Source organism: Gossypium hirsutum, chromosome A02, assembly GCF_007990345.1.
Source record: "Gossypium hirsutum isolate 1008001.06 chromosome A02, Gossypium_hirsutum_v2.1, whole genome shotgun sequence".
NCBI classification, from domain to species: Eukaryota; Viridiplantae; Streptophyta; class Magnoliopsida; order Malvales; family Malvaceae; genus Gossypium; species Gossypium hirsutum.
Window position 1 is genome coordinate 11,549,140 of NC_053425.1, and position 12,532 is coordinate 11,561,671.

A 12,532-nucleotide genomic window follows, 5' to 3' on the forward strand; every position below is an offset into this window, starting at 1 on the left:
TTGGTCCGATGATTTTGTTGATTGAATGGTTAATTAAGGTATAAGAACTAAATCGTAAAAGTTGTAAAAGTTCTATCACCATGAATTTTTGTGTAAAATAGGGACCAATTGAATAAATGGACTGATATTTGTGTATGTTAGCAAGTAAGGATGTTATCATCCATAATTAATAGGCTAAAGCATGCTTAATTAGTTTAATCCTAAAGTTGTTAATATTTACAATTTTACCTAACTATAAAGTAAGCTTTAAAAGAAAGAATTAAACATTTTGGCTTTCTCTCCATCCTTCACCATTGTCGTCCAAGTGAAGAAGAAAGAGATTGAATTGTTTCATCTTTAAATCCCTTGCATGTAAGTGTTTTCCAAGTCATTTTTCGTAATTTTTATATATTTGAGATCGTTATAACTTAATCAAGCTAACCTGAGTGCTAATTTGTAAAACTGTCAAAGATTTTAAATGTTTCAATTTTTGCTGTTGAAGTTTTTTGGATGTTAAATGGTAGAAATTGAAGCTTGTTTATGAAAAATGACTAATTTGTAAAGTGTTATTTGTTAGTTTTGAGTTTAGGGGCTAAAATAGAAATATACTGATATTAGCATGGAATTCTTGTAAATATAGACACTTGAGAACTGTTTAAGGATAAGATTGAAATTGAATTGAAAATTGGGGTTTAAATGTATAAGTTATAGTTGTTTCAATTTTAGGGACTAAATTAAATAAAATGTAAAACTTTAGGAAAATTGTGTAATGGAATTAAGTTTTCATATGCATAAAATAAGGGGTTTTAAGGTATTTGGAACTGAAATTTGAAATGAATTATTATATAGATTAATAATTAAAACAACCAGAAGATAAACACGAAAAAGGAAAACTTGCAGAATAGTCATTGGCATTGTATTTGTTGCTATCTTTGATTAGGTAAGTTTGTGTGATATTTCTTTTGATTAATGCTTGATTATAATGAGTTATACATATGTTGTTTGTAGCTACATTGTAGTGAAATGATAAACTTCAAAGTGGAAGGACTTAATTGTGAACATTGATGTTATTGGTATATGTGAATGAATTTGAGAATGTATTTGATTGAGCTATTTGTATATGAAAATGTTCAAAAGAATGGAATGGTTGAATATAAAGAATAAGGCTTGTGTGAACTTAGTGAATAACTAAGATACAAATGACATGTCATTAGGGTTATTACAATTTTAGGTGTTGGTTTTGGATGTTTTACCGATGGCTAAGGTCTTGCATTTGTTGCAGATTCTTCACAGCTCATGTGAGCAGCATCGTGTAAAGTTACCATCCTGACCACAGCTTATGTGTGCGAGCTCATTTTCATAGCTCATGTGAGCAAATTTTATCTCGTGTATCCAAAGTAAATTTGCTATAGTTTTCCGGGTGATAAATAAAATTATGAAATGGAATTGGAAGTAAAGTTCATGTATGCGTATATGTTCTCCATGAATTGAGTATAGATCTTTATATTCATAATGCAAAGGATTATATATGTGCTATGTATATTCATGTGTTGTTGAACTAACCATTTTGGTGATGGCATAGTTTGTATAAGGTGAAAAGGAATGCAATGTTTCTGTAATTGTGTTTCAATTATTGAGTATATTAATTGTCAAGTAAGTTGTGTTTATTTTTGTACAAACTTTCTAAGCATTAAGTATTCTTACCACTGCTTTGTTTGACTCCTTGTAGATTGTTGGAAACTACGCGATCAGTTGGATCAAGTCAGAGCTCACACTATCCACTTAATTACTCGGTAGACTTTTGGTCATTTTGGCTTGGTTATAAGTGACATGTAAATAGGTGTAAATGAATAGGTGTACATGTATGGGACTTAATGCTTTTGAGATGGTTCTCTTGTTGTGAATTTGGGATAGTTAAGCGATGTAATATATATGTAATGTATGACTTTGAGTAGGTTCTAAATGTTATGTTTTGATACTTTGAAGTGGTAAAGGTATGGTATATAAACATGCCTTGATGTGGTAGTATAAATAAGGTTTTAAATGGCTAGAATGAAATGAAGTTTGAATTGTATTTGCTTGGAATGTTTGGTAAGTATGGAAAGGTTTGAATGATTCATTTTGGGATGTTGAATTGAAGTATTTTTAATGCTATGTTTTGGTACCAAAATTATGTGCAATAGTTTGAAAAGTTTTGTTGCGAAATGGTTTATTGAGGCATATTGGTTAGTTGATTAGGGTTATAGTTTAAGTTGTGTTTTGGCATGTTTTGAATAGGTGTAATATTGGTTATTAGCATTGGTATGAGTTTTGGTATGGTTGAATTGGTATCTTGTTTATAAAGGCACATTGTTGTTGCACATGGTTTGGCACACGGCTGTGTGTCTCTACATAGGCTGGTTACGCAGCTATGTGACCACTGAGGTAAGTTATTTTATGATCCGTATAGTTCCCGAATGTCATACTGGTTGGCACACGCCTATGTAAGTTTTTATAGATGTAATCTTAGTTTGCACACGGCCGTGTGATTTTTTTTTTGAGTTTTTGCATTTTGGTCCACACAGCTTCAGTGAGTTACACAACCTAACCACATGATCGTGCAACTATGTCTCCACACTACCACGGTTTTTCACACGGCCTAGGTACACGACCTTATGAACCCTGTTTACAGAATTTCCATACTTTTTGCTAAATTTTCAAATAAGTCCTTATTTGTTTTTGGGTAAAGTTACGAGCTTTCATAAGCTTGTTCGACGACCAAACTAGGTGAGGGGTGTTACATGTATCACTATTCACAGTGAATGTGTTTTCTCGCTATATACTAAAGTTGATTTAGAAATAGATTTAAGATCTTCAAGTTATTATTTAATTAGTTGTAATTAAATAATTTAAGTTAGAAGTGAGAAATAAATAAATTAAGCCATCATGAATTTATTGAATAAGGAAATCAAATGTATTTCCTCATAGATTCTATTATGGTAAAATTGCTATGACTTTACCGGAATTAGAATTGGGTTGAGAAAATTATTTAATTGAGAAATTAATTTAGTTAATTAATTAAATTAGTTGATTGAATATATAATATTTTGAGAAATAGAAATTAAATAATGGTTTGGATAAATTATAAGTGTTGGATAAAAAGTTTAAGAAACACGTATAATTGGACCCAATATATGAAGAGGCCCAATCAAGTCATGCAACATAATAGGGGTAACAACCTTAGTACTCCACACGGGTGTGTCGTCGCCTTTGTACTCTAACCCTACTAGAGTATTGTATTTTCTATAAAAATATTATTATTTAATCAGGCCTCATTTGAACAAAGCTCTAGTATTTTTTCTCTATAAATAGGAACTATGCGTTAAGCAATTTACAACACTTTATAGACGTTATTTTGTCAGAAAATAGTGAAAATTTATTTTACACAATAAATTCTATTTTCTGGGAAAAGCACATAGTTTCTGGTTAAAGAGAGAATTAACTTTTCTACTAAAAGTTAAATTACACTTTTCATTTTGTGATTTGGTTTGCGTTACTTGAGCCCACACTTGAGGTAATTTAAGGTTCGAGAATAGTGGTAAAAGCCATTCGGTAGAAAGTCGAGATCAACTTTGGACCACCTCATACAAAGCACAGGTATATTTTAGTTAAGTTTATTGCTATAAATAACACAATGGTTCAATTTCAAAGAAAAAATTTAAACCATTGTACCTAAAATAACTGTTTTCTTAATCAATTTTTCCAATACATCTTCCATAAATAAATCCCTTCCTCTCTTCAAGCTTTAGAAAACTTGACGAAACCTATTATTTTTCTTCCACTTTCATCTCCATATCTGCTTCCTTTTTTTTTTTACTTTTACTTTTTGAAATGGAGGAAAGTTTCCTTTCATTCTTTTCTCTTTATATTTTGATTCTCCAGTGTTGGATTCAACATTATTGGCTAAGATGACTCCGTCTTCGTCGGTTCACTCTTCACTAATCTCATAAGATTCACACTTGAAATGTTTGACGTTGATTCAATCGAGCTATTTTTATATAGTCATCATCATTATTATTGTCTTTGGCGAATATAGAGAGCCTTTCCACTTGTTCAATTAACCCACTATTAAAAAGAAAATGAAAGTTCATTTGAAATCACCAATTTCCAAAGCTAGGGCCACAATAAGCTTACCCGAGTCCAGAGAGTGGATAAGTTGAACAACTTGAGGACCCGAGAATCAAAAAGAGCCATGAATAAACTCGTGTTATCAATCGTCGAAGCCAACATCAAATGATGGATTTCATTAGTAAATAGGAGCAATTAAAATGTTGCCACTTTGTCTGTTTGTAACACTGTCCTTGCATTGACTCAATGGAAAAGTGAAGAACAAGGAACAAAATGATCCAAATTTAACAAAATAGGCAATTCAGTTCCTTCAAAATAAAAAGTACCCGCTTTGTTAATTCAACCCAAATTTATGTCTAATAGCTTAAAAAAAAAAGCTTTAATTTGCTTCATCAATGATAGCCAACTTAAGTAACAAAAAATGTGTTTACAAGTATAAAACAATTAATGTATAAAACAATTAATGTATAAATACAAATACATGTTTAGTAACTACTTGGTGTATAGCCAAATTGTTATATTAAAAATGGATTAAGAATTGAAGTAAAGAGTTAAGCTATAATTTAAACTATTATAGCACAAATAAAAAATTGAATCAATCAAGACTCTGGATTAACTATAAAGAACTAAAACTATATATAGCAACAACTCATAGCAAAATTGAAAAACCAACGCATTTTAGTTGCGTATGATAGATTTAGAATCTAGATACTCAAGATTGAAGTCCTTCACTTTTGCTATCTAAGTCAATGTTCAATTCGCTTAAATTAATTTATTTACTAATAATTAAATTTTCTTATCAAATTTTATAAACTACAGTAAGTAACTAAATCTTGAAAAATTAAAATAAAAAAAGTTTAAAATTAAAAAATAGACTAAAATAACATATCACAAAAATAATTAAATTTTATTATAATAAAAAACAAAAAGAATAAATTAAATATAGTTTTTAAAAGGATTAATATAACATTTGGTACCTAAACTTGACACTTTTTTCTAATTTTGCATCTAAACTTTTTTTTGGTCCAATTTGATACCCAAACTTGACACTTTTTCTTAAGTTGGTACTTAATTTTTTTTGGGGTTCAATTTTATACCTGAACTTTACTCATTTTCCTAATTTAGCACCTAATCTTTTTTTTTCGATTTGGTACTTGTCAATGTTTTACAAATTACTCCAATATACTAAAAATATTTTTATGAGGTAGCAAAAATAATCAATGTATGACCGACATGTGATAGATGATATGATTTTTTTTTAATTTTATATGTTCAATTACTTTTAGTTTTACATATTTAATTAATTGTTCATGGGTTGGGTCACTCGACTTGACTCGAAGGTCCGCTCGAAATGTGGGAGGGTTTAGGCAAAAATATAGGCCCCAAAAATAGGTTTGGACAAAAAAATAAGGCATTTAAAAAATGGGACCGGCCTTAGGTAAGGCATTTTGGCCCGGGCCTGACCCGACCCAGCCCGAATTCACTAAAGGACAAAAAAAGCTACTTTTTTTATTTTTAATATTATTTTCTTGTTATTTTCTTCCTATTTTACTACTATTTTACTATTATGTTGATACTATTTTGTTGTTATTATTGGATATTGTATAAAACTTATTTTATTGTTAATTTTGTTATTATTTTAAAGACATTTGTTAATTTTGTTATTATTTTAGAGGCATTTGCTTGTTAAGTTGCATCTATCTTAGTGTTATTTAAGTATACATGTTTTTTAAAATTTATTTTCAATTTGTTGGGATATATTTATTTTGATGCTTTTAGTATTTTTGATGTATTATATATATTTAAAAATTATATAAAAAATTAATACGGGCTGGCCAGGTCGGGCTCGAGTTTTAGCATTTTTATCCGCGTTGGGCTTGCGCGGAATTTTAGGCCCATTTTTTGGGCTGGGACGGGTCTAAGCCTAGCAAATGAACCTAAATTTTTAGTTAGGCACAGCCCATGAACACTTCTAAGCATAGCTCAATACCTATTTTTTTAACATCAATTTTTTGTAGTACTGACAACATTTTTGTAGTGTAACAAATTTTTTTTAATACTGTAACACCCTAAACCCGGCTTAGACGTTATGACCGAATTTGGTGATGTCACATAGAATGGGTTTGAAAACGAAGCTAACTTGACAAAAACCTTAAGCATGTAAACCCTTGATCGCTTTCATTTATTTTAAACATATATTCCAATGGCCGACTTGCTTAAAAATGTATAACTTTAGTGGAAGCTTAGGAAAATCGTCATGTTTAAGGAAAACAGTTCGTATATATATTTTTTTAATTGAAAATCAAGTTTTAGATAAAACAATCATAGTATTAAGCAGGTTAACCCGTAAACTCCCAAAACCAAAGCCAAACAATTTAAAAGAGTCCAGAGAGTCTAAGAAAATATAACTTTTCAAATCTCAATGCCAAAACATAAATAAAACCATAAAACAAAATAAATCAGTGATAGCATGTGGTCACCATCAAGTCCTTTGCTGCACCGACCTGTCTAACTCTGTGGATTACCTGTACAGATTAAACAGAAAATAGTGAGTTTACGTAAACTCAGTGTGTAACCCCACAGAATTAAGTATGCACACAACCAGAAAATCAGAACCAGTCACATACAGATTCGCGATTAAGCCCATTAAAGATACAGATACAAATATGCAAATCAGGATCAGAAATCAGATAACCTACCCCCATCCTCTACACACCATCTCCGACCATCCCTACACACCATGTCGGGTTTAAAACATCCATCCAACCCTACACACCATGTTGTACCGATGCAACACATAACAGATATAACGTAGCCATACTGCCAGATAATAAGCATACTGCCTTTCAGAACACTTCCTCCAATATACATCATCCCACCCCAATAACAATAATAGATACAGAAATAGTTATGCAATTTAACGGACTCAGCATGCCATTAACCAGATCACAGATAGTCATATAGGTCAATAATCATACATGCACTATACTATCATTCTCAATAAAGGATATCAGTCAAATAGATTATACAGTTTAGGGTTTACTAGCCCTTACCGACCCTACAATAGGCCCATAGTTATTTGGGACAACCTGTGTAAACCTAAGGGAAAATTCAGTTAAATGGGCCCATACGCCTAAATTGGCCTTGCCCGTGTGGATCACACGGCTTGGCCCAGATACCACACGCTTATGTGGCGTGCCCGTGTGGCTCATACGACCACATTTCGGCTATCACATGGCTGTGTCTTGCGTACGGCCTTGCCTTTATCGATCATACGACCGTGTCGTCACACACGGCCTTCTACACAGCCTACTACATGATCGTGTGGCGTCGATAATGGTATTTTTTGGCTTTCGCCAAATCTTATTTTTTTGCGTTTTGGGTACACACCTAGTTCGGTTTTGATGTTAATGCAAACATGAGCTCTCCATAACTTAAAAATTAATAAACCAACGCTCAATTTTAGAAACACATTCGAAATCCTAATAGAAAAATTCCTCAAACAGAATCTCATAGCATTCAACAACCCAGCCGTATACTTACCAGTAACGAAAAGTAATCCTTAATGATTAAATCGCTGCAGGAGCACCAACAGATTCTTGTTCTCCACCTAACCAAGAACAACAAATCAAACCCTTTATCAACATCTGGGCGAAAAGCGTTAAAATTAAGCAAAACGGAACTTACCCAACGAACATGGTTAGGATTGCACAAAAGAAACGAATTAGAAAAGCCGAAAAAGGTAGGAAGAAGAAGAAAATTTTAATCAGAAGAGATGGGGAAAACAACGTAAAAAGGAAAAAAAAGATTTTGGAAGAGAAAATAAAAATAAAATAAAATAACAAGAATATCCCACAATCCCCTAATTATCTCCACTAACCCACTACTCAGAATTCCAACTGCACTGAGACACTTACACAGAACTGAGCAAAAATAAATACCCATGCTTGCGCAAGGATTCGAACACAAGACCTCTACACAACACATAGACTCCCTTAACACTCGAACTAGCAGACTGATTTTGCTATGAAGTTACAGGCAATTAAATATAATCCCATTGAACAGAGATAAGGCTTAATTCCAAAAATAACAAAATTTACTAAAGGTAATGCTTGAACTTGGGACCTCTCACACATACCCAGAACACTTAACCACTGAAGCAGATTCACATTTGTGTCAAAAAATTAAAGAAACATAAGCAAATATTTTGGGGCGTTACAACTCTACCCCCTAAAAGAAATTTCGACCTTGAAATTTACCTGATCAGAAAAGATGAGGATACTGCTGACACATCAAATCCTCAGGTTCCCATGTGGCCTCCTTGGTGCTATGATTCCACCACAGCACATTCATTAAGGGAATGAACTTTTTTCGTAGAACCTTAACATCACGAATCAAAATTTAAACCTGCTCTTCCTCAAAAGTCATGTCCGGTCTAACCTCAATCTCCCCAACAGATACAACATGAGATGGATCAGACCGATATCGCAATAACATTGAGAAATGGAAAACATCATGAATTCGATCTAACTCTGGAGGTAACTCCAACTGGTAAGCAATTGGTCCCACTCGTTTCAGAATCCGATACGGCCCAATAAACCTAGCGTTTAGCTTGCCCTTACGACTGAACCTCAAAATCTTCTTCCAAGGAGAAACTTTAAGAAACACTAAGTCCCCCACAGAGTATTCAATATTATGCCTCTTCAGATCCGCATAAGATTTCTGTCTATCAAAAGTCGCTTTCAGACTATTTCGAATTAGTCAAACTTTATCCTCCGTATCAGAAACCAACTCAGGACCCAAAATCCAACGTTCACCCAACTTAGACTAACATAGTGGAGTACGAGACTTACGACCATACAGAGCCTCGTAAGATGCCATTTGGATGCTAGACCGAAAGCTGTTATTATAGGTGAACTCAGCCAGTAGCAGATAATCGTCCCAACTACCTCAGAATTCAATCACACAACTCCGAAGCATATCCTCTAGTATCTGAATCACCCTCTTAGATTGACCATCTGTCTGAGGATGGATCGCAGTACTGAAGTCCAATTTTGAACCCAGAGTCTCGTGTAACTTCTTCCAGAATCGAGACATGGAGCGAAGATCTCTATCAGAAATAATTGACACTAGAACCTCATCCAGTCTAACTATCTCAGAGATATACAGTTTCGCTAACTTTTGAAGAGAAAATTCCGTTCGAACCGGAATGAAATGAGTAGACTTGGTCAATCGATCCACGATGACTCAAATAGAATCCTTCTTAGTGGATGTCAAGGGCAACCCACTAACGAAGTCCATCGTTACATATTCTAATTTCCATAAGGGAATCTTGACTGGCTGCAACAAACTCGAAGGCAACTGGTGCTCAGCCTTAACCTGCTGGCACATCAAACATCGAGCCACAAAGTCTGTAACCTCACGCTTCAAACCCGGCCACCAGTATAACTCGCAGAGATCGTGATACATCTTATTACTGCCAGGATGCATAGTATAAGGGCTATTATGTGCCTCCCTCAGAATAGATTGCCTCAAATCAGAAACGTCCGGCACACAAATTTGTCATCGAAAACATAATACACAATCACTGTTTCATCCAAAATTAGCAGTATCACCACTCTTAATTTGTCGAATCTGCAAACTCAAATACTTATCCCCTAACTACTTATATCGAATCTACTCAATCCAAGTCGGCTTAACCTGCAACTCGGCTAACATACCCCAATCATCAAACAGACTAAGGAGAGAAAATATCACCCTCAAATCAGACATCCCTCTTCGGCTATAGCATCGGCTACCGCATTAGCCTTACCAAGATGATAATCAATGGTGCAGTCATAATCTTTGAGTAGTTCAATCCAACAACGTTGCCTAAAGTTCAACTCTTTCTGAGTAAAGAGGTACTTAAGGCTAGATGATACATCTCTCACCATACAAATAGTGCCTCCAGATTTTCAACGCAAAGACCATGGCAGCTAATTCTAGATTATGCGTCGGATAGTTCCTTTCGTGTGTCTTAAGCTAACGAGATACATAAGCTACAACCTTACCCTCCTGCATCAGAACGTAACTCAAGCCGACATGCGACGCATCACTGTATACCACAAACTCCTTACCAGATTCAGGCTGTATCAGAACAGGAGCTTAAGTCATAACAGACTTGAGCTTTTCAAAACTCTCTTGCTGTACACCAATCCAGACAAAAGGACATCCTTACACAGAAGCTTAGTAAGAGGAACTGCAATAAAAAAGAACCCCTCGACAAACCGCCGATAATAACCCGCCAAACCCAGGAAGCTATGAATCTCAGTTACATTCTTAAGCTGTTTCCAACCAGCACAACCTTAATTTTCCAAAGATTAATATGAATCCCCTCAACAGAAACCACGTGCTCCCAGAAAAGTTACTTCATGCAACCAGAACTCGCACTTACTTAACTTAGTGTAAAGCTGCTTCTCATACAGAATCTAAAACACTACTCTAAGATGCTCATCCTCAGTCTTAGAGTAAACCAGAATGTCATCGATAAAGACCACGACGAACTGATCCAGATAGGGCTAAAACACTCAATTTATCAGATCCATAAATGCAATATTCGTCAAACCGAAAGGCATAACTAGGAACTCGTAATGTCCATAATGAGTCCTAAATGTAGTGTTATGAACATCAACCTCCTTAACCCTCAACTGATGATACCCCGAACGAAGATCAATCTTGGAGAACATAGAAGCCCCTTAGAACGAATCAAACAAGTCATCGATCCTTGGAAGTGGGTAGTATTCTTCACAGTCAACTTGTTCAACTACTGATAATCGATGCACATCCTCATGGTCCTATTATTCTTCTTAACAAACAGAACTGGTGTTCTCCACGGAGACGCACTGGGACGAATGAAACCACAGTCCAGAAGCTCTTACAGTTGAGCCTTAAGCTTAATAAGCTCTTTCGGTGCCATATGGTAGAGGGCAATAGACACCGAAACTGTACCTAAAAGAAGCTTAATCCCAAGTTCCACTTCCCGAATAGGAGGTAATCCTGGTAATTCCTCAGGAAAGATGTCTAGAAAATCCTTTACTGTTTTGATATTCCCAACAAAAGAGTCTCTAGAATCAAAAATACTTTTGTAGGCTAAGCACACATCACACCATTTTCGAACCAGTCTCTTAACTACTAGTGTGGAGATCAAATGTGACAGATAGTCTCGACACTCACCAATCATAACCACTTCCACATCATCATTGGTCCTCAGAATGATCCTCTTAGATGCGTAGTCCAAACTGACTCGATACCCCACCAACCAGTCCATACCCAAAATTAGATCGAACTCCCTAAACGGAAGCTCCATCAGATTCGCCAGAAAAATAGTCCCTTGTACATCTAAAGGAACATCCTTGTAGAGTTTACTAACCCAAACAGACTGCCCCAACGGGCTCAGTACAGTAACCTCACTAGTAGTGCTCTCCACAAAAATCCCCAAAGTTTCAGATACAGTACTAGCTATGTATAAGTGAGTAGACCCTACGTCTATCAAAGCCACGTAAGGTACATCAAATATAAAGAACGTACCGGTGATAACGTTAGGAGCATCTCTGTTCTCTCGACGACGTGTAACATAAACCAAAGTATGCTGCCTCGCATCGATCTGACCAGCACTTCTGGCCGGTGTTCTCTGTCTACGACCCAAACCATTACCACCCTAGCCTGTCCACGACCTCGAGGTGGCTGCTGAACTTCTCTCTGAGGCTATACAGTACTCGGAGCTGAAGCTTGCATCTAATCTGCCTACTGTGGACACTCTCTAATACGGTGCTTAAGAGACCCACAGCTCAAACAAGCCTCAATCCTCCTCCAGCACTCTCCCGGATGGCGTCTCCTATAATTTCTATAAGACAGCATCCCAATAAAAACAACAGGGCCTCCCACTCTAACTAGCCCATCAGATCTGACCTTTTCTTAAGCCTTTGCACAGAACTTGAGGGCTCCGCATCGCTCTTGTTCTTATCTCTTTCCCTATCCCTATTTTGGCATTCCGAGTGCTTAACATCTTCAACGATCTTCGCCTTCTCGACCAGAACAAAAAACTCGCGCTCTCTCTGCGGAGCTATTAAAACTCCTAGATTACCCCTTAAATAGTCCCAAACTAGAAACATCTCTCATACTCAGATGCCACTATGTCTTGAGCGTAGCGGCTCAACCAAAAAAATTCGGTCTCATATTCGGCCATAGATCGGTCACATTGCGTAAGGTTCAGGAACTCACGCCTGCGAGCATCGATGTAGTTAGTTCCCACATACTTGCTCTGGAAGGAAGTCTTAAAGAATTCCCAAGTCAAACAATCAGGTTGAGTGCCCTCCTTAACTGTCAACCACCGCTGATAAGCTTCATTGTGAAGTAAAGAGACTGCACCCTTCAATTTTTGCTTAGGGGTACAGTCCAGATCATCCAT

At 35.6% G+C, this 12,532-nt stretch overlaps 1 protein-coding gene across 1 annotated transcript; it reads right to left on the reverse strand.

Annotated features, from left to right (window-relative positions):
* Positions 1-10,999: 10,999 nt before the first annotated feature.
* LOC121211046 (uncharacterized) lies at positions 11,000-12,532 on the reverse strand. Its single transcript, XM_041083250.1, has 4 exons — positions 12,346-12,532; positions 12,034-12,226; positions 11,873-11,968; positions 11,000-11,759 (listed from the first exon to the last, which is right to left on the reverse strand). Exons 1-4 carry the CDS (start codon positions 12,530-12,532, stop codon positions 11,000-11,002), a joined length of 1,236 nt encoding a protein of 411 aa, XP_040939184.1.

Bases quoted from the DNA above. Each gene is read 5' to 3' on its own strand.
- LOC121211046 (XM_041083250.1), bottom strand. From the start codon at position 12,532: ATGGATGATCTGGACTGTACCCCTAAGCAAAAATTGAAGGGTGCAGTC. The intron at 12,227-12,345 runs GTGAGTTCCTGA...AGATGTTTCTAG, and splicing joins CTACATCGATGCTCGCAGGC to TTTGGGACTATTTAAGGGGT. The intron at 11,969-12,033 runs GTCAGATCTGAT...GCTGTCTTATAG, and splicing joins GTGCAAAGGCTTAAGAAAAG to AAATTATAGGAGACGCCATC.